At 41.8% G+C, this 25922-nt stretch overlaps 1 protein-coding gene across 2 annotated transcripts; it reads right to left on the bottom strand.

Moving 5' to 3' along the window:
• Positions 1-573: 573 nt before the first annotated feature.
• tent4a (terminal nucleotidyltransferase 4A) lies at positions 574-24461 on the bottom strand. Of its 2 annotated transcripts, none has more exons than XM_085445484.1 (13): positions 23407-24461; positions 19258-19381; positions 17619-17665; positions 17361-17481; positions 14525-14632; positions 9080-9208; positions 8661-8874; positions 7314-7440; positions 7121-7224; positions 6802-6983; positions 6372-6530; positions 5960-6133; positions 574-3943 (listed from the first exon to the last, which is right to left on the bottom strand). In XM_085445484.1, the coding sequence occupies exons 1-13, from the start codon at positions 24222-24224 to the stop codon at positions 3797-3799; spliced, it is 2454 nt and encodes an 817-aa protein (XP_085301610.1). In that variant the 5' UTR covers positions 24225-24461; the 3' UTR covers positions 574-3796. The 2 variants fall into 2 exon arrangements, with proteins under 2 accessions (XP_085301610.1, XP_085301611.1); XM_085445485.1 differs by having other exon boundaries at positions 6080-6133.
• Between the last annotated feature and the right edge of the window lie 1461 nt (positions 24462-25922).

Below are 25922 nucleotides of genomic sequence, written 5' to 3'. Positions count from 1 at the left end.
GGCCTCAGTTGCACAGGTCTATAGATGTGTCAGGAACACCATGGGAAGGTCCTGGAAAGATCCCCGTTCTCCACCAGTTAGAGACTGGTTGCTGGCTGTCACTGAAATCTGTTACAAAGAGGATGCTACACCAAAAACCTTGTGACTGCTTTGGTCAATAGCAAATTGAGGCGCTTGATGACCTGTCTGCATATACTCACTAACAAAGAGGGAGAGAAACTTAAAGTGCAAAACAGGAAACTTATTTTGACTTCAAAATCAAATTATGCCTTAGAGCAGAAACCAGTTTCAAAAGGGGCAACTTTTACTTGGAAGGCAAATGGTCACTATAGACTGTGTACGTAGCACTTTTCAGGTTCACTACCACTTTGCAATTATTTAGTGTTTGCAGACATCTTCCACTCAATCCAGGCGTGACCTTTTCAACCAATTTCTCCCAGCAACCACTCGAAAACTCGCAGAAATCGAGGAATATTCATGTTTTCTTAGCAACTGGTGGTTGCAAACCGGTTCCTAGGCTTGTGTGACTCCGTCACTCACACTTAAATCAAATAGACAAACCCACACACAGACTGGCAGTTTTAAAATGTTTATTAAAAAATAAAATAGAAAAAAAATATTTACATAAAAATGTCAAAAAGAACAAAAAGAAAAAGAAAAAAAGAAAAGCTGGGCAGTGGTTCCCTCTGGCCACTGGTGTCCATTTCGAGGGTCACTGCTCACATGAATCAGCCAGGACACTGAGGGGCTGCCATCTTTCTCTGAACAGCAGCCACCAGTTTAAAATCCCTCATTGTATTGCAATGAAGAGGGGGGGTGTTAATATTACATTGCATCTACATGTACATGTGTATGGCAAAATCTCAGCGGTCCAAGTCAAGTATCCAACTCTCCTCGCTTCCTTTTCCGCCTCACTTTTAAAACCATCGGGAGAAGTCAGGACAATGTGGAAGAGCGCAACTGAAGCTTTGACCTAATTGTTTTGACCCTCTGGTGAGGAAAAAGGAACAAAGGAAAGTAGACGGGGTGAGTTGGCTACACCGGACCGCTGAGATGCACAATTCTTTATTCCATAGACTTCCTTGGATACTGCATGTCAGTCTTTGCTGTTAAGATTGCAGGCAACTCTAACAGAGCCAACAGCTTTCGATCCCCAATTTAATTTTTTTTGTCTCAAATCATTGCTGGTTCTGAGCTCTAGAAGCAAAACGCGGCTGTAAGAATCTCAGTTTGAAAGGGTAACTTCATTCCTCTTGTTATCAAATTACTATTGGCCTACAACTGCATGAAAGTCAGTGCTGAATGTTCAATTCTGATTATTACCCTACAGACGGAAAATTATCTATAAAAATAAAAAAATGTAATAGGGAATAATAGGGTGAGAGTGTATACGCCAGAAAACATCAAGAACTTCTCACCCTTTCCATTGGTCAATGATTTTGATTTTTCTGGTCAAATTTATTAAGTATGAAAGGAATTTGTAAGCTGGAGGTTATGATTAGCTCGTAATCAGCTCTGCCCTGTGACCTATCGGCCAAAACAGCAAACCTGCTGTGCAGTTCTGACCGACAGATCCGAGCTGCCATGGTTCAACAACAAAAGACAAAACAAAAAAAACCCCAAAACAAAACAGTGCAACAGCAGTGAATGCGTGCAAGTAAGAAAAAGTCAGGAATTGTTGACGGACACTTTGGCCCTTTGCGAAGAGCACCCGCAGAGAGCAAGTCGCTCTGTGGGTGGCGCTCGTTCGTGAACGGTCGGGCGTACGATTACCAAAGAAAAAGAAAAATTCAACTGTGGTGGCGAGTCACGAGTCTTTCTCACACACGTTTCACTATGTCACACACTACACAGACTCAGACCCGACCACTGACATTAACATCCCCCTTGTTCCTTACATTTGACTGACAAGATGCAGAAATACTGGGTCTTAAACACATCATGGCCTTCATACAAACACAAGGGAGTTGTGGCACGGGTGGGGGTCAGGGGATGGGGGCTAGAGTTTACATGTGTTGGCTTGAGAAGTCTGACAGTCAGTAACATCACTCTAGTCCAACAAGCAGTGAGTGTTTTTTTTTTTTTTTTTTTTTTTGGGATACATTTTTTTTTGCTTTTTTTGTCAATGGGAAAAAAATAACCCCAAAAATAAAATACAAGAATTGACACAATAATTAGAAGAATCCACTTGCATAGTAATAACACCGGCATGTGTAGTGTTTCTGGGCGAGTCACAGCCTTCGACAGCGTGTGTATTTGTGTGGCGCGGTGTGCTCGCAGGAAAACGTGGTACACACACATACACACCCCGAGTAAACACAAAGAAAGGCATTGCAAACAATTAGCGGAAGTACCTGGCAATCGAATACACACAAGATTCCTTAATGGAATCAAAATATAATTCCCTTCACTCAGGGTCCTTGGTTCAGGAAGAAACCCCCCACGCCCCCACCCTCGCTCCCTCCTCCTTTGTCCAGGACCACAAAAAAAGGAGAGAAACCTTATCGCTGAGCATCTAAAGTGTTGGTCTGCGCTAATTTACAGCTGCGGGCGAGAGCTGACCTCAGCCCTGGGATCAGATTTTCCACAGCCACGCCCCCTCTGACACAGCTCAGTGACTTTCTGCCCGCCATTCTTGATCTTCTAATTCAAGTCAGATAAGCTGTTGCCTTCGTGGCCCCCAATGCTCCTACAAAAAATATTAACAACAACAACAACAACAACTTTAAAAGAAAAAATGAACACAAAGCCTAAACAAAACAGGCTGAAAATCCTCCGGGCGGAGAGAGATATGGCCAAGACAAAGCTATCAGGCCAGCCTTCTTTTGCCAGCCTTCTCTCCCCAAACGACAAAATGAGACAACGACACATTCCCGTAAGAGACGCAAACAGATACGCGCAGTCACACAATCCTCAGGTGGCCACAAAACTTGAGCCTCTCCCTGTGCTTCAAGGATATCCCAGGGCAGAGTTTCATTCCCTCAACTTCCCCTCAGCATGCCTTAGAAAAACTGGAGCGAGGAACAAAACTTCCATAGGGAATTTTTTTCCCCCTTTTGTTGCCCACCTCGCCCATTTTCAGAAAACATGTGAAGAGAAATGATCAGAAATGCCAAGATGATGCTTTTCTGATACGGCTTCCCTTGAGCAGACCACATTTAAAGAGGAGAGAAGAAGAGGGGGGAGTTTCAACCTGGGTCCATCTCAACCTGATGGAGAGATGCGCACACACACGCACACTTTAGAGATGCTGCCTGGGGAAAGGTTTCGTAAACAAAATTTAAAACTCTACAAAAATAAAATAACAGTATAAAAATGCCTTTACATATACACACACACACGAAATTAAATAAGCTCTTACTTTAGTTTCAAAAAGAAAAATAACATTATTGCACAAAATGGAGAAAAAAACGTTTGTTTTTAAGTGTATTAACTGTAAAAAGGAAACCGTGGGCAGCTTGGCTGCAAGGGTCGAGATGAGGTCAAGTGAGCTTAGCAATACTGTCAATGCCAAGTTCCAAAAAAGTAAACCGACCTGAACGCAGAGAAGGAAGACACAATACTGAAAAAAAATGGAATTAAAGTCATGCAAAAAAAAGAAAAGAAAAAGGGGAGGGAAGGTACAGAGAGGAGGAAGATGCAGAGCTGAGGGCTGCTGTTCCATGTTGAGGAGCCCTCGGAGTAAAAACTGCTGGTCTCTGGTCCTCTTGTCTGCCTGTCCATCCTCCTTCAAGACGAACGAAGAGCCACGGCATGCAGTCGGAGAGGAGACGGAGGAAACGGCGAGGAGAGGTTTCTATCTGCTCAGGCTAACCGGCAGGCTGTCCCTCTTCCTGCGTCGCCAAGTGTTGCGGTGATGCTGCGCGTATCCACGGTTAGCCATAACAGCGTTGTTGACCAGTGGCGGATTGTGGAAGCCCTTCCCGTTGAACTTGGCTCCGTTCTGAAGAGAGATGGAGACGAGAAGAAGACTGAGGGAAAAGGATCAAGGCTGTGATCCCAACAGATTTGTGTGCGGACTTGTCTTTGTGGTTGCTCTGTGTTTAAACATGAGCAAAACCACAACACAGAAATAAATGCACGCTGGAGCTAGAAGGCAGGAACCGATATACAAGCTGCCACTGCTGTGAAGAAGTCTTTGCCCCCTTCTTGGTTTCTTTTGTTTTGCATATTTGTCACATGCACATGATTCAGATCAAATAAATTTTTATATTAGACAGAAACATAATATTTGGCCCACTCTTCTTTCCAGGATTAAATTCAGACATATTGGAGGGTTTTCCACCATGACTGGCCTGTTTAAGGACACGCTAAAGCATCTCAATCAGACTGAAGTCTGGACTTAGACTAGTCCACTCCAAAACCATTAAAAAAAAAAAAAAAAAAAAAAAAAACTGGTTATAACCCCAGTGTGTTTAAGCTTCAGAAGACAAACTGATGGTTGGACATTTTTCTGGATTTTCTAGAGTTCATGGTGCTCAGTTAAAACAAGTCATCCAGGTCCTGAAGCTGTAAAGCAGCTGCAGACCATCACACCATTAGCACCATCATGTTTTGATTGTTGCAATGATGATCTTTTCTATAACATTCTGTGTTAGTTCCACAGCTGATGTTTGATAGGCTCAAACTTTACAAAAAGTTAAACTTTTGTCTCGTCAGTCCACAGAATATTTTCAAAAATGTGGGACAAACGTTTTTGTTTTGTTTTTTTAGTTGGCAGCGTTTGTTTTTCCTAAGGAACTCTTACTGAGGCAAGTAAGGCCAGCAGTTCTGTATTTGTTGTTCTGGGTTCTTTTGAGACCTCCTAGATGAGTTTTTGAGGCTCTTAGACTATTTTTTGGCACACCAGCCAATTCTGGAAAAGTTCATCAGTGTTTCAAGTTCTCTTCATTTGTCGACAGTTAATTGGCTGGATTCACAAAGCTTTGGAAATGTCTTTGTGACCTTTCCCAAAATAATAGACGGCAACGACTCCACGTTTCATCCTTTGAGTTTCTTTAGTTCACGGCATGATGATATGTTGCCTGTTAAGATCGTTTAGCCTACTTCACTTTGTTACACAGGATATGTTTTAAGTGATATCTTGATTCATCAGGTCGTGCAGTAATCAGACCTGAGTGTGGCTAGTGAAACTAAATTCATTTTTCCACATAATGTTAGGTAGGTTTGGATGGGTTTTTCCCCTTTAATACTCCAGTTATCTGAAACATTTAAGTGTGACAAATATGGGGGAAAAAACCCCCAAAACAAAATAAAAAACAAAACAAACAAACAAACAAACAAAAAGCGCACAGTATTATTTGTGCTCTTCTTTGATTGAACGTTTCCAAACGATAAAGACTCACAGGATTGGACAGACGAGTCATTTCAATGCTGAAGTAAACTCTTCAGTTTTTACATTTCGCAGTCGGTTTTTTAAAGCACTCACCACTTTTTAAACGTCACCAAAACATATGAAAAGCCAGCTGCAGATTTTGTCATATTCCCTTTTAGATATATTATGCATGTGGTATGGAAAACTAATTTCCATAAATAGATGTCTGGCATTTGTATCAAAACCAAACCTCTTCATGGTGCATGCATTAGGAGGCGTGGCTCCCTCTGGGTAATGCAGCGGCCACATTGACCAATAATTACAATAAACAGCAGCGACCAATGCGGTGCATATGGGTGAAAGCTAGCTTGGTTTAGCATAAAGGCAGGCACAAGAAAATCACCAGTTTTTAAGCACTATCACAGCTGCAGCAATGTCATTAGTTATTGGAACGCAAATAGCAATTGAATTTTTTATGTAACCTGTACAGAATAATGACAGCATAAAATGAGAAATAACAAACGTGACATAGGATGAAGACGCTGAAGAGAGACAAGAAATGAAATGACAGAGTGGAAACCCTGTGTGGGAGACAAGGTTGTCTCAGTAGTACATTTGAGTGTGGTTGTGGCATCCAGCGCCTACCTTATGTGTGTGGCTGGAGTGGGGACTGGGCGGAGGCTGGGGGCTGGAAGGGGCAGGGGCATGAGCATGGGCTGGGGGGTGCATGTGGAAGAAGGGGGGGAGCCCGGTGTCTATACACACCTGTCTGCCAGGCATGGAGTGCATTGCTAGACCACCGGGCAGTGGGACGCGAGCCTGGGGAAAGAGAGGCAGAATTTAAATTGGAAATCTAGTAGTTTAGTTTTTTTTAAATCGAATACTGCAATAAAAATCTGCAAAAACCTGCACATTTTATGTCTTGTTCTCTACCCTACTGATTTAATATGCTTCATTTGTAGTCCAAATTTTAACCACCATATAATCCCATTTTACATGTAAAATTCAGGCTAATTCAGGCAATCACTGCTGCTTGTCGCCACGGCTGCGTGCCTACCTGGGAACCTGGAGGCATGAGCAGATGGTGTCCCCCCATGCCAGGTTTGCCGGTGCTCATGTTGAGGCCTGGAGTTAAAGCTAGGCCGAGTGGTGGGAAAGGCGGGTAAGCTGGCAGGGTTGGTGGAGGGAGGGGACATGGCAACGCTGAATCAGAGTCCTGATGGATCAAAGCAGAGGACATTGTTTAAAAAACAAAAAAAAAACAACAGATTTCCATCTGAATACTAGAATAAAATGACAGTAAATTAAGCTGTACTACCATGAGAAGGATAAGAGGCATGTAGTTATGTCATGTGTGTGGCAACATTATCCTTTTATGCTGGATGTCAAGTGCATAATCAGAAGAAACTGTTTGGTATTTTTCAAGAACTACATCAGAAATACAAGCAGCGTGTGCATTGTTACTCGTCCTGCATGGGGTTTCTTACGTTATCAGACCCAGACAGTGAGGACACTGATGAGGCGGACGAGTGCTGCTGGGGGCTGGAGATGGACATGGGAGAGTCCGCGCTGTGGGGTGACACCGAATCCCTTTGCTGCTCATCTGACCCAACACCACCTCCCAGCACACAGTTCTCTTGCTCCGACACAGGCTTTTTGGGAGGCGACACTAAAGAAATAGGATTAGTGGTAAGAATATATATCATGCTTTAAAAAAAAAAAAAAAAGCTGATGCTTAATGAGACAATTTAATAGCATCAGTGGGAAAACTGCATCTATTTTGTTTTGAAACCCAATGATTTGTACCTCTGTTGTCCGGTCGCACCAAATCTCTGCCCCCCCACTTCTTAACGATCCATTCCCTGTAGTCGATCACTTCCTTGGTCAACCTGATTATCCTCCCCAATGTGCTGCAGGGACAAGATAGAAACATTTAAATAAAAAAGCTCTTCTCTTATCTAAGGTGTCAGTATTACTTTTAAATAGCTTGGATTCTAACCTTTCACAGTCTTTGTTGGGATATGACTGTGCAAGCGGGGAGACAGCATGACTCAGGACAATGAAAGCATAATTAAACACCTCCTTGACTTGCATGGCACCGTAGGAACCCCTTCCCACGTCATTACCTACAAGGTGGAGGGGAAACAAGAGAGGAAAATTTTAAAAAAGACCAATTTAACCGGTTTTAACCAAGTTTTACATTTTCTAAAATTGTTAGTGGCTGTTAGACTACTTGTTACTTAATTGCAAAATGTGCAAAGCATGACTGATCTTAAAATGTATTATTCAACACACAATGGACAGAGTATTGGAGTGAGCTATATAAAAATACATGTGATTAAAGTGCACTATGCAGCATTTTGTATAATACAAGCTTTAAAAAAATAAACCGTCAGTGAGTGAAATGCGAAATGGGATATTTGGGCCCTACACTAAATGCCTCAACGCTTTTCTTCAGCTTCCCTGCACCCCAATAAGCTAACGTTAGCCAAAGGAGAACACTAATCACTAAAGCCAGCAAATATCAGCTCTCAACACAAGACAAAACCGAAAATAGATGGCACTCTCCCCAAAGAGTCCACACTAGCTAGCTGCTTTAGTGGGTATTTAGCAAATTGTCTAAATTAGCGAGTAGTATACTGTTAGCCAATGCTAACCAGGAAAAAAAAAAAAAAAAGCCCCTTCTGGCCAAATGCGTAGATGATTCAAGACAAGGACAAACTTGGGATAACATCAGCAGGGTATTTTCTTGACTGACTTTCATTTCATTTGGAGAATATAATTAGACTATAAGCTAGCTCTGTTCTGGCTAATGCTAGCATGCCTTCTAACACAGATATAAGCTAAGCTCCAACACTGTGAGCTATCCAGCTTAGTAACATAAGGCCAGTTAATACACTCCCTGGGCTGATCAGGATAGTGAATTAACATTTTATTTTCAAGCTACTTTATCATCTAACACTGCAAACTACTACCAGAGTAACATAGCATAGCTAAATTAAAGCCAACTGGCTAAGTGTAGCTTTCAATAGCAAAAATATCTTAAAGTATTCAAAAAGTTTTCCAAATGTTTGTATTTTATGTCCGTTTTACATATATACAGCATCTTTAAAAATCATTTTATTGTTTTAAACAAATCAATCCAGGTTTAAACCTTTACAGTACCGGTAATTGGTTTAAACATTTAGCTGCTGTGCCAGTCTTAAGACGAAGACCAAATGATACTAAAAATTAAAATCAAACATAGTATGACACACTGATGACCTCTCTTTGGATCATAAATGCCAACCTGAAAATGTAGCTTAAAGTCTTATTTGTTTAGAGACAGATGGTATTTCACACACACCTGGAAGTAGAGGGTCCTCTATGTAGAGCATGGATGGCCTGTATCCATTTGTCATGCCCTTCATAATCTCCTCTTTGGCTATGTATGCGCCTCCATTTTTAATGCGAATCCCTGTTTTCAAGTAGTTGAAATTACGGCCATACAACTCAAAGAACTCGATGAGTAACACTCCCAGGTTCTCACTGGGGTTGGTGGGATCGATACGAGGATGGAGCTGAAGAGAAAGGAAAGAGACTGGATTAGGGTGTATTTGAGACAACTGCTTCACTAATAAAGATTCGATTTTATGTTGTCCTACAACAGCTAATAAACTACTTCTGCTTATGCCACTATAAATACATACATACGCACACGATATTATCAAGCAGTACTATTACAACATAAGCCGCTTCAACTGTTGTGACATGACATCCCTGTACCTGTAGGAAACTGATGACCATGAGGATGAGACTGTAGGAGCTGATGCCCCCGGTGAAGACTTCGTTTAGATCCCTCTGCAGCAGAAACTGCTTCAGCACGAAGATCAGGTAAGGCAGCACTGGATACTTCTGAAAGCAAAATGCAGGGACAGATGTGGAATGAAAATGCCTGATTCAAACTATAGATTAAGTAAGAAAACACCAGAGCGCAGCATCTTAAGAGTAAACGCAGATAAAAACAAATTGACTTGGGCTCCAGCTACATAAATCACTCAGGAGAAAGAGGGTTTCTAATGAGATATATGTAGAACTGTGAGTCAGAAACGAGACTAGACTACATTATAAGTAAAGAGATGAAATGATGCGGCTGACTAGCACGTCAATCATTATCTCATTAAGGGTGTGAATCTTTGTCTAAAGAACAGCCTAATTCATGACTCAGGGACAGGCTGGTGCTTTGATCCAAAGCGACGGTGAACAACTTTGAACGTGACGCAGTTTAATCTTGTAAACTAACTCGATTCAGAAACCACCCAAAAAAAACAAAAAACACTTAGAACACAAGCCCAAACGAATCCAACAAATCAATAAGTCAACTTTAAATAAGAAGTGTCTTATATAATGCTTTTCCTTATATTCATCATAAATATTGTTAAAAATTTGGATGGTCAATTTTTTATTTCCCGTTTTTGTTCTTGGCTTTGTATGATTTGAGTGATCCAAGTGATTTGATTTGAGAATAGCAGATATCCTTATACAGTCACTGCAGGCACACAGAGACGATTACTACTAGGGCTGCATGATTAATCGTTAGAAAAAAAAAAAAAAGAAAAAAAAAAATATCGCAATCTCGATTCATACTTATGTGCGATCTCATTTCCAAATGACAATGATTTAAAAGAAAAAAAAAGAAAAAGAAAAAAAGACGACGACTGTACCGCATTTTTTGTTTTTATGTTTTTTTGATGTAGGCTAGGCAGCGCCTGTATCACCTACGACAACTGAGGAAGTTCAGGGTCTCTCCAAAGATCCTCAGGATTTTCTATACAGGCGCTGTGGAGAGCATCCTCACACAGAACATGACATCGTGGTTCGGGAACAGCTGTGTGAAGGACCAAAAAGCTCTCCAGAGAGTGATCCGTACAGCAGAACGCTGCTGCAGGATTGCTCTCCCCCCGCTTCAGGACACCTACACCAGGAGATGCCGGACTAGAGCAGCGCAGATACTGAAGGACCCGTCCCATCCTGGCAACAAACTGTTCCAACTTCTGCAATCTGGTAGAAGGTTCCGCATCTTCCGGGCAAGGACAGAGAGACTCAAGAGGAGCTTCTATCCCCAAGCCATCCGTGCCCTAAACACACACACCCGCCCTCTCACATCATCTATAATTGACTGAGACAGGACTCTCTTCCAGACACTCTAAACCAAGGGACAATGTACATTTCAATTCCTTTAATTTTAAATATGTTTATATTGTCTATCCTGTAAAATAGTCAGATGTCTATTCATATTAATGTACAGAATTCACCTGCTTGCTGCTACTACTGCACATTCACCCAGTGTGTGTGTGTGTGTGTATGTATGTATGTATATATTGTTCTTCCTCTACACCCCCCCCCCCCCCCAATTTTTGCACATGTCGAGGAGCGTGTCAGGCTACATTTCACTGTGTGTTATACTTGTATAACTATGCATGTGACAAATAAAGAACCTTGATTTATTGTTTTTATGTTCAGTCTCAACTGTTACGAAGTTGATGTGCAGTTAATAAGTGCAATAAATATTTATACTGGAAAAGAGAATCGTGAGAAAATCGTGATCTCAATTCTAAGCCAAAAAAAAAAAAAATCGTGATTCTCATTTTATGCAAAATCGTGCAGCCCTAATTACTACTGAAAGTAATGTTTTATTAGCAAGTCAACGAAGCTAAATACAGAAACTTTCAGTCGTTCAATGTACGAATTGTTACAACCCCGACTTCCAACTGTCAAGCTGCCAACTGGGCCAAACTTTCTAAAAAGCTATCAATATGAGCTGCGTGTGATAATCCAGAGGGACCTGTTTTTTGATTTTCCAATTGAAAAGGCAGCACAAGCTCCTGGCAGAATGTGTGTATCTGTGCCAGTGGAGCAGCAGAGCGCTGTCAACTTTTCAAATATCCTTTTAAGGAGTAAGAACAAGACTGCGGGATGCACTGAGGCACCTGGCCACTAGGGGTGCAACGATACACAAAATTCACGGTTCGGTTCGATATTTTTTCGATACAAAAAAAAAAAAAAAAAAAAAAAAAAAAAAAAACCCACGTTCATGCCTTTTTAATTTGTCATTTATTAAATTTTCACGGCACATTCTGCACCACATCTCTGTGCGTTCATCATTTGTTTGAAGCCAGCTCCTGCAACTACTTTTCCGAGAATACGCTTTTGTGGTTCGGACTCCTGACATTTCTTTGGAGGTGGAGGAACATCACAGTAATTGCTTAAAGGAGCTTCTTCGACATCTTTAAGAGTTCTAAACAAATGTCTGTCCTCCTCCTGAAAATCTTATGTACGCAAACACGCGTTGCAACTTCTTATCTTGTGCGCGTTTTTTATTTTGACAGCGAATGCGCACCTGCGGACCACTTATGTGCAGCCCTGGTTATTTAGCTCGTCATATCGCAGCCACAGAAATTCTTTTGTCCATGAAACCATAAAGCTGCACTTTCTTTTTGCCTTATAGTCTGATTTGTCATAACTTTTCTGTTTTGTGGTAAGCTTTTCTTTGGCTGTCACTTCTTCACCCTGACCTGTCTTATTTGGCTCAGCAGAACTAAAATATATATCCTGCTGCTTTTACACAGGCACTCACATAAGCTCAGCGATTCTCTGCGCGATCAACCTCTCACATGTTTAAGCTGCGGGAGATTTCACTTGTCATGTTTGCATAGTAAGCTAACGATTGATAAGACGATGTCAGAGGAATTGGTGCACAAATTATCATCACTCACCAATCAGTGCTGTCGCTCTCTATACACAGTTTGCACGATTGCAAAGTGAAAGCAAAAAACAAGCGCAAATTCAAACGCGACTTCAATATGTCACATATTGACAGTGGCTCACCGATGCCAATGACATAATTACCCAGCTACATTTCCGAAAGAATGCAAAAGCATTGACGTATATTTTTCCTTCCTACAATAGCCCGACGGGCAGGGCAGAGATAGATTTTGGTAGCGCGACAGAAAAAAATCGCTAGCCCCGGGACGTCGGGCTAGAGATTTTGCAAGCCCTGTATCTGATTGAGAAATCACTCATCTGTGGAAAAGAGTTTATTACAGAGAAATGGCTCTTTCCAAAATAAAAGCTATACTATACGCTTCTTCTGGGCTATATTCTCAGCAGCATATTAAACATATCAGGTCCCCATAAGGAGAATCATGTGCTAACGGCTGTCTAAATGACTCGCGTCAAGTTAGTAGCATGCTTGTTGTTTTTGTCTTTGCACTAGGATGATGTCGGAGTAAATGTGCAGTCATATTCGTTGTGTTCCCACTAGTGCTTTCAGGTTAATCTCGTTAAAATGACGTTAAGGCCACAACACGGCAAATATCCGTTAACGAGCTACCCCTGATAGCCCCGTGCATGGGGCTAGACCGCCAACACGTTAACGAGCTAACTGTGCTAACACACTAGTTCCCACCCATGTAATTAAGCATTGCGTGGCACATCCAACATACTGTTTTACTTTAGTCCATGACGCGCTTACCTTCAGGGTCATACGCCACATGAAAACCAAAATAGTTCCAAACGCCAGATCTGAATGAGGGCGGGGGAGGTTCAATTTGCCATGTTGCAAGGAGAGCTTAACTTCTGTCTTGCTAGCTTGCCCTGCGCTCAGTGAATCTGCATTCGACTACTCCGCCTAGGCTGCACTGTCGAGCGCAGATCCACTGAGCGCTCAACACAGACAGCATCGTCAGAAGGAAAGTTGATAAAATAAATGAAAAATTTTGTATTGTTCGATACATATGCGTACCAAACCGAAAGCACTGTATCGAACGGTTCAATATCGATACGAGTATCGTTGCACCCCTACTGGCCACCATGTGAAAATCAACTCTGAGGTGACCTTTCAATGACAAGACTGCACCGAGTCTGTCACACCCACATGTTCACAACATCAGCTCTCTGGGTTGGTGTAGTTTGTGGTTGTCAACAGCAGGCTTTCTCGCTGTGACGTGCATTCCCAGCGATCGCCGTTCCAACATGCAACCACGGCACCAAACAAAAGCCCCAACAAAATCTGATAGCTCGCGGCAGCAGCGGCACCTGGAATTCCTTTCCCGCATTAGTTCCTAAAACTGTGACTAAAGTGGGCATGGATCAAACTCGAGCAGGAATTTCTGTGCGAAACTCACCTCTGCTGTGCAGATTTAGCAACAAGAGCTTCAGCAGGACACAGACTCTGACGGAGTTAAATGGGGGCTTGACGGAGCGATGTTGCTGGTTCTGTTCCAGCTTCACTTTGGACATGAGATGAGCCGGTACAAGATTGGAGTGAAGTAAAGAGTAATGGTTTAAACTGCTGGGTAAGCTATATTCAAAGAGGGAATTTCCAATTTCCACCTCACTGCAAGACAGCAATTATGTGACTCCAGTGGTTTTTTTTTAATTCAAATATGAAAACATGACCTTTTCCTGCTCTCTTCCTCCATCTGAGTGTATTCCTTCTACTGTGCACTGTTGCCTTCTGGTCTAAGTCAACAAAGAAAGCAGTACCAGAACTACACATAGCCATGAAGTTTGACTTTAGACAACAAATTATAGGAAATAACTAAGTCTCCCCCTCTGTGCCTGGTACGATTTAACACATTGCTCATAAGTAAGCAGCAGCAATGCAAGTCCCCATGTTAAAAACAGCAAATAATATGCCTTGCTGTGAGCTAATTCATTTAGCTAACAACTTGTCAGTCCTTCACTACACCAAACATGGCCACTCCTAGCTCCATAAAGCCAGCGCCCACAACCAGGCAGCAGACTGGTGAAGTGTGTGAGTGGGGTAGTTATTTGTGCTACTGCAAAAATAGGAGAAACATCCACAGCCAGCAGCCAGCGAAGCCCTGTGAGAGTGCTTTAAGATGGAGGGGTGATCATCAAAGAAAGGTCAAACAGTTTCCAGTGACTTTCATGTGTTTTTGCTTCAGAATCCCAGCTCTGTCCGCAAATCACAAATGCATCTTCAACCAAAGCCGTTGATCTAATTTGCAGTTTTAGGGACAGTGATCTGGTTTAAACCAAAATGGCATGGGTTCTAACTTCATGCTTTGTCCAGCTCTCCGTCAAATTTGATGAAAAACGGCTTAGTTTTGTGTGTAATCTTTCTGACACACAAACATATATGAAGTAATACCCCGTCTGTATCGCCAACCATGTAAAATCTCCAGCGCTGAAGGCACCTCTCACCTTCATGTAGCCTTTAATGAAGCTTGCAGCCTTGACTCCAGTCTCTACGTTAAAACTGATGTCCACCTTGACGTCAGTCCTCTGGTCGGTCAGCTTGATGATTGGCACCTGAAAGATGAAGTGAAATGGCTCAACAAACACTACAGTCATGTCTTTCTGTAAAAACATGCTCACTGTGTCCTGGAACACAAAGAGGAAAAAAAGGAACAACTGTCCCAAATGACAAGCTTTTAGAAATAAAAGCTAATCCAAAAATGAAAACTCAGCCATTAACTACTTATTATCATGTCAGTCAAGAAGGCACTGAAGCCTGTGGTCGCTTGCCTGGTTGTGTGCACAGCCCACACGACGACTGTGCGGGCCACTGAGTTGCTGTTTTCAAATGTATCCCTGCAGGATAGGAGCTATAAACACCTCCGAAGTAGGTGCACACATTAGCCCGAGCTGCAGAGTGATGGCTTTGACACAATGAAGGGAAGTTGCTGTGGAACCGAAATGAGTCGATAAGTAAAGTATGACTGACCTCGGCTGAACAGATGACGGCAAGTTTTCATTTTGGGTGAACAAGAGCAGACAAAGTACGCACTTCAGCATTCGCATCATAGTGGTTTCCAAAAAACAGCAGACTATTAATCAATAAAGAAATTGACAGAAAGTCCACCACAACTCAGGAAATGTGTCACCTGTGAGGCAAACAGATGGACGACACTGATGGTGTCTCACAGGTTAAAGTGGACATTAAAGGGAATAAGTCAAAGCTTTATACTTCTGGGCACTGGAAGTGCACAAGAGCTTTTTGGTGGCAAATTTTGTTTGCCTGGATTTCTTCCAGCTCTCCTCTTGATTTCTCTTTACTGGAGCTACAAGCATTTATTAGTTAGTGTGAAGAACTATCATTTTATCATTAGGCCAAAGCAATCAATTACTATTTTATACACAGGGTGGAAATTTATCATGTAGTTCCTTACTGAGAAATAAGCAGTTTTTAATTTTGACATTTATGTTAATTTTCTGAATTGTCTTTATTAATCCGTCTGTTTCTGTAGAAACATTTCACAAGTTTCTTTTGTAGAAAATACTGAGCTATAAAGATACAGATGTCATGTAGAGCCCAGCTGATACAGCAGGTGATTTAACAATGTGACGTATTTGACAACTGATTTTTTTTGAGGCCCACAAAACAGATTTCCATCAAGTTTATTATGAGTTTCATTTATGTTTTCCATTTTCTTCAAATACTCTTTTATGCTACTCCGGACTCTGTTGCTAACCAGGAAATTGCAGATATCGTGTCAACAAACCATGCTTTTCATTTAGCAGCCACTGTGAATGGCAATACAGTAGGGCTGCTCGATTATGGCAAAAATGATAATCACGATTATTTTCACTGAAATTGAGATCATGATTATTTGACGATATTTATTTAACCCTTTAAGACCTACTATAGAACCAAGTCCACCAGAGCTTATATTATTTTTTATATTATTTCAAGTTGCTATACATCAATTCAACTGTTATAGCCCATATTTTAATAATATGTATGCATTAAGTGCATAGTAATTACATAAATTGCAAAAAAGTGCAATAAACTACAAAAAAAAATTGAAAATCGCTTTTGTTTTGTTTACATATATTTCTACTTGGAGAAATTTAAGAGGTTTATCCCTCAAAACTTTAAATACAATATAGTTGCAAAAAATAGTTTCCCACCACAGGAAATTTATTTTGAGTGTCTTCATAGTTTTATTTTGGAGATACAGCAATTTTTATATACTGCAGGAAAAACAAAAAACAATCCTATGATGCAAATTTGCAAAGAAAACAGCAGGTGCATCATTTCACTGTGGGAAGTGTTACGAACAGCTGATAGGAACGGCAAAGCGTGTTTCTGGAATATTATGTTTTTGTTCCTGCAAGCGCTTTTTATGCAATTTTTGCAAAGCTATATGTGGAAGGAAACCGTGACCGAGGACAAGCTGATGGCATCAGATGTAAGTACAACTCCTCCGGTTTCATATGCAAAACAAATTATTGCGCTAGCTTACACGGTTCAGGTTCTACAGGGATTTAAAAATAGTTACGCAAAACGGAGCGTGCTGCTCTGACCGGCTTTAAAGGGTTAACAATGACTTTAAAAAAATAATATAAAATAGTGTGCAACACCACTGAAGTTTTTTTTTTTTACCTCTCTTTTCAACCAACGGCAGTCACTCTCCTCTCCAAATAACTTCTGCTTAGCTTTCCGAGCTTCCCTCGGGTCCTCTTAATCAGCGGTCTCCAACCTTTTTTGCGCCACGGACCGGTTTATGCCCGACAATATTTTCACGGACCGGCCTTTAAGGTGTCGCGGATAAATGAGGGAGGGGCTAATAATCGGCTCAGTCATTTTTAATGATCGTTGAAAGCCCAGATCGTAATCGTGATTAAAATTCGATTAATTGAGCAGCCCTACAATACAGTTAGATTTGCAAGTCGCCAATCTATGGTCCAACAATAAATCAGTGCGACTCGACTAGCTAACAGGTATCCAACTAAACCTATGGGATAGTTTGGACTAATATATTAGAAAGCATTTTTCACCATCAAGTGTTAGTTTTTCTTTGTTTTGTTTTTTTTAAGAAATACCAGCCAATAACTCGTTAAAGTCTTCTCAACCAGCTGCAATAAAGGATCAGTTGCTGGCCGCTATGAACGCAGAAAATAGCCAATATTGGCTGATAGTATTGTCCCACCAATAAATCAGCTGTGCTCCAGTGTGATGGCCCAAATGCAATGACATGCTATAGGTGCACACAGGCACAGAGTGGAGAAGCACGACCTGCTTGTCTCTACTTACTGTAGCCTTGTCCAGCACTTTAATGGAGTTAGGGTCGGCAACTTCATGCTTGCGAAGAGCTTGTTCAAGCTCTTGCAGTGGCGGGCGCTCCCACTTCCCAGTCACCATCAGGTCAATATCACTAAGGGCAAAAAACATACATGAACTAATTTAAACAAACATTAGTCCTAAAATTTAAATGACCTCACAGCAAAACAAATCAGGAACAAAATTAAGTTGGCTATTTAAAAACTGAATAAATTTAAATCCTGCTCTTACCTTGTTGGAAGGTACAGCCCTGTGCTGAAGCTGCCATATATTTGGACCTGGTAAAACATGGTTACAGAAGTGTGAAAATGACCGAAATCACTGTCATTCATGGCATACAAGCTGACGTGTTACAGCTCTTCACATCACATTTTAACCATAAAGGGCTTGGCAACTTGCAACAACTACACTTCTAGCTCATTTGCGGTGGTGCTGTATATATCCAGTTCAAATGTTTGCAAACGACCAGGACTTAGGCATTTCCGGCTCCCTACTTCAGAGACTGTAAACACTGCCAAGTTAAGTACGCTGCCAAATTAAGTACACAATAGCAAAGAACAAAAATGCTGTGCTTGAGGGCTGCAAGTGAATGCTCTCCAAAGGAAGCGGAGTCATTTCCTTTTCCGTCAAGGCAAAAGCACCACGACAGGCCAGGGTAAATACATGGAAATGAAAAGGGAGGCTGGGACAATCTGAGGCTTGATCCATTTACCTGACAATGTGGCTCACAGCAGAAGTGGTGAAGACTGGCAGCCAACAAATCACTGCTGCGCGTGTTTTACATGATTAAGCAACGAGAGAGGCGGTGCATCAACCGCGCCTCGCTGTACTCTTCTCAACCAGCTGCAAGATCCTCCATCACCATTTCTACACCTCTCAAGTGCGAGTACAGACACTAATTTTTCTGTTTTAAAGAGTGTCTCATAACTGCTTTCCAGTTAGTTAATTATGTTCTCATTCCTTCTAAGGAAACTACAAAACAGTGGTAGTATGAGGTCAGTTTTTGTTGGGTCTGACACATAGTACTTTTGTTAAAGAGGAACAGTTTGGTCAAAAGTGTGAGTAAGAGATCGATGCCAATCTCACGTCTGTCTGTTATTTAGAAAATTAAAACTAGGAGTCTGTTTGTTAGCTTGCGGTTTAACAGGAGGAGGGGTGACATGTGCCAGACTGAAACTTGGACGTGCACACCTACGGTCCTGTGACGCTGCCAGGTAATTAAGTCACTAAACCTGGCCAAAAAACATCCGAGCTGACTAATCTCTCACGCCCAATCACACTTCCTGATCGCAATAACTGATGTCATCTCTTGTCCAGTGATATTTCAAATGTCATATTAATACATTTTGTCTTTATAGTTTTTGAAATGTTTGTGCCTAATTTAAGCTCATTTTTAAGGGTTGTAGCCTAATGAAATTATTCAGTCAAAAATAAATAGTTTTTAAAAAGCACTAGCCGAATTTTCAAAATTTAAGCATGTTCCTTTAAATAATAAAATCATTGAATTAAAATGTACAGCTGTTAAAGGAGGGTGTAGTGAGAGCAAGGCTGGTATGCATAGATGTGCACAGTTAAAAAACAAACAGTTGGTGCTCCACCTGCTGTGGATCCAGGTTAGTTTCAAAGACTGCCAGCTGCGGCCCAAAAAGATCAAAGGTAGCGTCTTTTTCCCAGACAGAGAAAGAAAAAATAAAATAATAATTATTTAAAAAAAAAAAAAAAAAAAAAGGGGGGGGGGGGGGAGACACTGTACTGTATTGAAACATTTGATAGTTTCAGCTATGATTTAGGAACACTGACAGGATATCGGTGAAGTCTCTGATTTATGCTGATCCAAACAAACATGTGTGCGTGTGCATGCGTAACATACATCAACAGTAGGCCACAGCTCCTTGATGACCACCTCTATCCGGTTCACCACCTCCTTCCTCATAGCTGCCTCCTCCGGCCGAGGAGATATGTATTTGTAGAAATCCATCACCTCTTCGTGGAGTCTGGACAAAAGGACAAATAAGGGTTAAGTACAAGAATGAACTAAAAATAATCCAACTACGTGGTCACTGCTCTGGAAAGGTTCACACTGCTACTGCCGATGTATACATGTACTAACAAAGCTCATGATTACATGGACACTGCAAACTGAGAAACACTGCAACAGCATAATCGATGCCACAAGCAGATCTCAAGGTGTAATGAATATGCACCTCAGCCTGGTAGTGTTACAGCACTAATGAAAGCTTCCCTAATGAAAATGAACTTCGACTTGCAAGAGTGTCACAGGGTTCAAAACCTTCAGGAAGTGGCTTCTCATTTTAGCAGGTACTGATCGTCATGTTCAGTGTTTAATATGACAAATGCGGCAGGTGGCGGATTGTATCAGCTGTTGCTAATGAACCTCAACTCTACAAGTGATTGATGACAGCCCCCACCCCCAAAAAAGCATCACTCTGTAACATCCCGGTAAAACCAGATCACGAGTAATGCTTCTTCTCTGCACCACAGTGTCATTTGAGAAAGCGCATTATCCCAAATAAGCTGCCATGTAAGGGGACTTATACTCAGTTCCAGCTTTGTATTCTTATTCTCAGACTCCAGATTAGCTTTTCACAATTCACACATCAATATAATCCTTAATCATCTTACACTGGTCCCCAGTTCATGCTCTGTCTGAAGGGTGAACAGAAGGTTTGAACAGCAGGTGGGAGGGCTGGGAGATGACCATATTGGGGATATCTGCTCTCACTGACATCATAGAGAGCCAGGAGTAGAAAAAAAAAATAGTGTGTTTAAAACCATCTGAGGCCAAGCTTTCAGGTCACAGAGGTACATAAACTGACCTCAAACTTTGTTTAACGTTTCTATCATTGAAGCATTACATATGTGAGACAATGAGAAAAGAATTTTAGGTCTCCAAGTATTTTCAGACAGTAAGTTTTATATTATATTGTTAAAGTGATTAAAATGGGTAATATTCCAGTGGAGTAAGATTTACATTTAACAGTTGCATATTATGTTCTTTGGACATCTAGGCAAATTTTATTTGAAATCGCTGACGGCACATTAGACTAGCATGGGCCCACTTTAAATTAGGAATCCATTAGCTAGCAGTGACCCTGTTGACTGATATCAACATACTGGAAAATAAAATGCCATTAACCAGTGTCGCTGGCCCATATGCATCAGCTGTGGTGCTGTGCGATACTGCAAATTTTGTTATGATCCAATACCGAGGAAATGCAGCCATATTGCAGACACTGATACGTTTAGTGCATCAAACGGCTTATGCAGTGGAGAACACTGTGTCATGACTTATGAGATTAATTATCAATAATTTGTAAACTGAACATTTTAATTTTTCATAGTGGATGTTTGAGATTTTTGAGGGGGTTTCTTACATTTCCCCCAAAAGTAAAACGTTAACACAGTTCAGTGGGCTACATACTGAACTCGGAGAATACAAACAAACGATCAATCCTATTCCGCTAGTATCAATCCAATACCAGTGTTGGGGTTGGGGTTGGGTCATTTAGACTGATCTGACCACCTGTAATTGGCTGTGTCGCAAAAATTTTAAGATTCCTTCTTTTAAATAAAAAAACTAAAAAAATAAAATAAAAAAAAAAGCTGCGTAGATGTTACTTTGTTATTTTATTGATCTGATTTTATTGATATAAATATATTTTGAAATTGCAACTTTGTAAAACCACGTTGCTAAACCTGCCTGCTTCAGTAACAGTCAAACTGAAATAATTTGATATATTTGGTTTTTGTTAAAAAGACAAAACATAAGTTTTTCTATGCCTTTATGAGAAGTCTCTTAGATCAGTACCAATTTAACCATCATAGATTCGGCTAACTGTAGCCCTGCCCCATATTGTAACCACCAGGCCAAAAATAAGCCTGAACTAAAGTGGTCAACGTGCAGAGGAGCTATGCTTTGCAGAATACTCATCTTCACTGAATACATTTGGCTTACGGAAAGACAACGGCACAACACACACCTGAGGTTTTGAGTGGAAATTGACCAAGGTTTAAGCAAAACACTGGAGGGCCAGAGTAGGCCTGGGAGTCTCCCAGGCCCGTTGTTGATATGGATTTGTGTTTGACAGCAGGGCACACATAATGTACAGATTTCTGACCAGTTAAATGCCTTCGAACAGAGGAAGTCTGTTTGACCCATTCTTTTTTTTTTTTTTCCTAGGAATGCATGCCACGATGCCAGTGTGAAATACAGAACAGGGGGGGACTGTCACAATCAATTACCAGAGCCCTGAAGAAAATGCACTCAGCCCCATGGGCCCACTCCTTGGTGAAAACTCTGTCAGCAAACCAGTCAGTCCAGCATGTATCCATGCTAACCGTCCAACGATTACACTCCACACAGCCCACAGTTAGAATAATAGCTATTACCAGAGCCATCCCTGACAAGCAATCTTACAGTAAACACTCCACCACAACATACAAGTATTTTTATGTTCACACTGTTCCAGTTTGTAGTGAAACTCCCTCTCTGTGCAGAACTTTAAAGGGCACCCCTGAAGGCAAACCAAAGCAACACTAGTCGGCACACAAGCTGAAACTTGTGTCAGAAAACTTGTAGAACCACGAATTACAAGATGAAATTCACTGTGGTTTCAGAAGAAAACATTCATTAACAACTTCAAATTTCTCAGCTCACTTAGATTTCACTGCAATTGGGAAACTCTGCATCACGCATGTGGAACTGCTTTCGTGACAAACACTGTTTCGTTGTTACAGAAGAGTCCCAGATGGGTGCAAGCAGCCATTACAAATATCACAAATTCCTGCAACACATTCAGAAATTCTTCGCTCATTTGTTTCAGGAGGGCTTCGGTTAGTGCTCAGTTATACTTGAAAATCAAAAGCTATTCAGTTAGTGTTTTTATTACACCAACAATGCAGATATTGCAAATTTAAACAACCGTTATTTACCATTTATAGACATTAATTTTAGGTGAACTCAATACTAAGAAAATATAGCTAATCTGTGGCTAAAGCGAGTTCCTGGAAACTGATTTTAATCATACTTCAGTACTCTGGGATCCACCCTGTATGTTATGTCATATTGGCAGATCTCTGCAAATAGGGAGTGCACCCAAATTAACTTGGGCACAAAGGTAATTAATTCTGAACTAAAGCACGTACCTTGCACATAACTAGTCCTTTCCCCCACAAATTGTATCGAATTATGTTTAAAACAGTCAATATTGAGAATTAATCTCGCAGGTTTCACCTCCCACGCTCACTGTCAGATTGCCAGATTACTTTTCGGATTCACCACAGCAGATTGCTAACAGGTTAAGTGCAGTTGTCCATATCGTTCAAATTAAGCTGGTTTCAACCTCGTCAACAAAAAAAATGTTGTAAATAGATTATCATATTTAATTTCTAGTTCTGTGTAATTACATTTCACTGGAGGAATAAAAAGGTTGTAATTCTGTTTTAAACAGTTTTTCCCGTTAAGTCCAGCCTGCATAGGAAACCGTTGGGTAAATTAGCTTTAGGCTCCTCGTTTAGGCTAACTAACGGACTACATTTAAAAGCAGCGTATCCGGTCGGCACCTTCTAAATAAATAAACCATTAAGAAAATCTACTCAAACTCGCTTCACGCCAACACATTATTCAACACTTCAGAATACATTTTATTGCTTTACTTAATAGTTGGGCTCGACAGCTTGTTGGAATTATCGTGTTCGGTAACGGCCCAGTTTAACCTTCTGAATACCAAATCACGGCACTTCCGGTCTTTTTCTGGCCGTCTGCGGCTGCCTTTACGCAGCTGTAACGGTTAGCTAATCAGCCAACGGCAAGAAGAAAAATGTCCAGCTTACTCTCCAGTACTCAGTGTACCACCATAATCCAACTGCATTGCAAAACAAGAGTATAATATATAACTATACGGTTTATATTGCCAAACAGACGACAGCGTCAGGAGACGTTTGTCAACTTATTACAGCTTATTTCACCACAAATCAGCGATGCGGTTAAGTCACTCACCCGAGTACCCCTGGGCTGTACTCCCTCGTCTTCCAGGGCGTGCAAGTGCTCGCATAATTGCCATTAGTGCAGTTAGAAATCGAATAATTCATCCCATAAGTGCTCGCCTTGTTGTCACTTTTCCTTCGGCCCGGGTGGTGACTGTGTGGTTGATTAATAGGTACAGAGGGGTGAACCTGATGCTGGTTCACGCAAATCTGCTGTAACTTGAAAGCCTGGTGCTCCTGCGGGTGACGGTGATGGTAAAGGTTGACATTATTGTCCATGCTGTCTCTCAAGTTGAAGAGCAGGTTGGCACCCCCGACGTTATTATTAATACTCCCCGTAACATTTCTATCCATAGTCCTCTCGAGTGAGCAGCTGGAGGGGGGACTGTCCGTCCCGGATTCCTGCGAAGACGACGAGGCAGATCCCGTTTTATGGGACGCAGTTTTCCCCTCACCTGGCTCGCTGATGTTCGACGGGGTTAAAGAGTTGTGTACGTTCCTGTTGGACAGTGCTCTCCCTAGCGGAGGAATCGCATTGCCGTTACCGCTACTACTGTGTGCAGCGCCGTTCGTGATGCTACGATGGCTGCTGCCGTTGCTCAGGCTTCCTGTAACGTTACCGTTGCTGCTGCAGATGCTCTTGCTCGAAGCCACGGCGGTCGCCACATTTTTTAAAACCGCGTAATTCACACACTGGTTGTGGTTTTGATTGTGGAGCTGCTGCTGAGCGGAGAGAGTCCGTACTCCCTGAGAGGTCTCCCAGACGTGCATCCATAAGGCGTTCGCAGGTCCTTTCTGTTCGGGCTGAATCCAAGCTACCCTCGGATCCATTCAACTTCTTTCTCTGGTAACCCCCCCGACAAGTCCCCAACACTTCCGAGCCCGTGATGAACCTGCGCCGCTTCTCGGACCTTTCAAAGGTCGCTACGCTGTCCGGGGTTACGAGAACAGACACGTTTGAACATTAAACCGAATTAGGACCATTGATAAAGTGGCCCCCTTTTACACCGCTAGCTCGAAAATTTGCTAGCCGATTCCTACGGGAATTCAATATGGCGTATGCTCTTCAAAATCCACACGCATGCGTCCTACCAGGGATTTCTTAAATGATTACTGCGCCCCCCCCATCCGCCCACTCCTTTATCGCTCCTCAGCCGGGAGACTGATGATTTGAGGGGATAAATATTAGAATTTTTATTTGATAAATAATTCACTGTACAACAAATGAGGTACACGGTAAACGTCGATAATGAATAAAATGACCTGGGGTCTTTCTATTTTTTTTATTTTTTAAATAAAGCAGGGCCTGGCAGTCCGCAGATCCTTGTGCGCTCAGTTTCAACTTCCCCGCTTTCACCAGTGGGTGGAGGAATGGATGGGTGGGTTCAGAGGGGATCCCCATCAACACGAGGCCGGACAGAAGCTTATTGTTGCACAAATGATTGACTATTAACGTCCTGGACACGAATGCATGTCTTGAAATATTCACGGATTAAAGAGAAATCAGATATATAGATTTCCCCAATTTATATGTTATATACTCATTAGACTAGAGTTCGGGGACATTAACAGATTTGGCCCTGCAGAATACCTGACCTTTTCCGTGGGTGATGTAGCTATGGATCCGCAGCTTCCTCTGAAAGACAAAAACTGGAACCATGTAACTTTTAAGGAAAGTATAATTTACTTCAAAAGAAGATCAGGCCATGAGACTGTCGGCATCCCAAACACTTGCTCGAGGCCACAAACTCTGGCCCTTGAAATGCTGCTCACATACACACAGCAGTAAGCCTACACTGCAGTGCAAACACAGACTGTATATAAGGACATAGAGGCTTTTCATACGATCTAAGTACAACAACACAGTAACATGGTCCCCCCCCGTCTAAGCTTAAAAGGGCCTCCTTTTCCCCCGTTTATTATTTCAGATGCACACTGCGGACCTGGATTCCAAATGTTCATTTTGAAGTGAAGCACAGCAGGTGGTGTTCATCATCCCAGTATCTCAGTACTGCCCAGGCCCCACCGGTAACAGCAATTTCCCAAGCCATTAAACACTACGGTGAAGGAGTGGCAGGCAGGATAACCAGCACCTTCTGGGATGTGTATGTATTTCTTTTTAAAGAGTATCTTGCATAATGCCTGCCCCCAACCTCTGCTACTCACGTGCAGCATGTGACATAGCCAAAGAAACTCCCCCCTAGAGCAAACTATGTGTCGGCTAGGATATGCAGCTCGCCATAAAACACACTCGGGCACACACACAGATGCTTACTCCCACTGTACGCCTGCAGAAAGCCAATCTCTTCTTCCTATCTTTTCCATTTTACACTGCATGAAACACGGGCACTGACAAAGCACACTGAATAGGTTATTCCTCTCATCTCTCATGTCATGGACTCAGCTCGAGCCGAGCGCCGACACCGACTATGTCTCAGCGTGCGTGTCGTTTCAAGGCTGGTTTGCCTCATTGTCAGCTTTTATGGGATTACAACATTGGTGACGACTGGACCGTAGCTGACAGACACC

This window comes from Copadichromis virginalis, linkage group LG22, assembly GCF_057382275.1.
Source record: "Copadichromis virginalis isolate Kocher_CV1m ecotype Utaka linkage group LG22, C_Virginalis_male_GT1.1, whole genome shotgun sequence".
NCBI classification, from domain to species: domain Eukaryota; kingdom Metazoa; phylum Chordata; class Actinopteri; order Cichliformes; family Cichlidae; genus Copadichromis; species Copadichromis virginalis.
The sequence above is the reverse complement of the archived record's forward strand: the minus strand, read 5'-3'. Positions and strand labels throughout refer to the sequence as shown.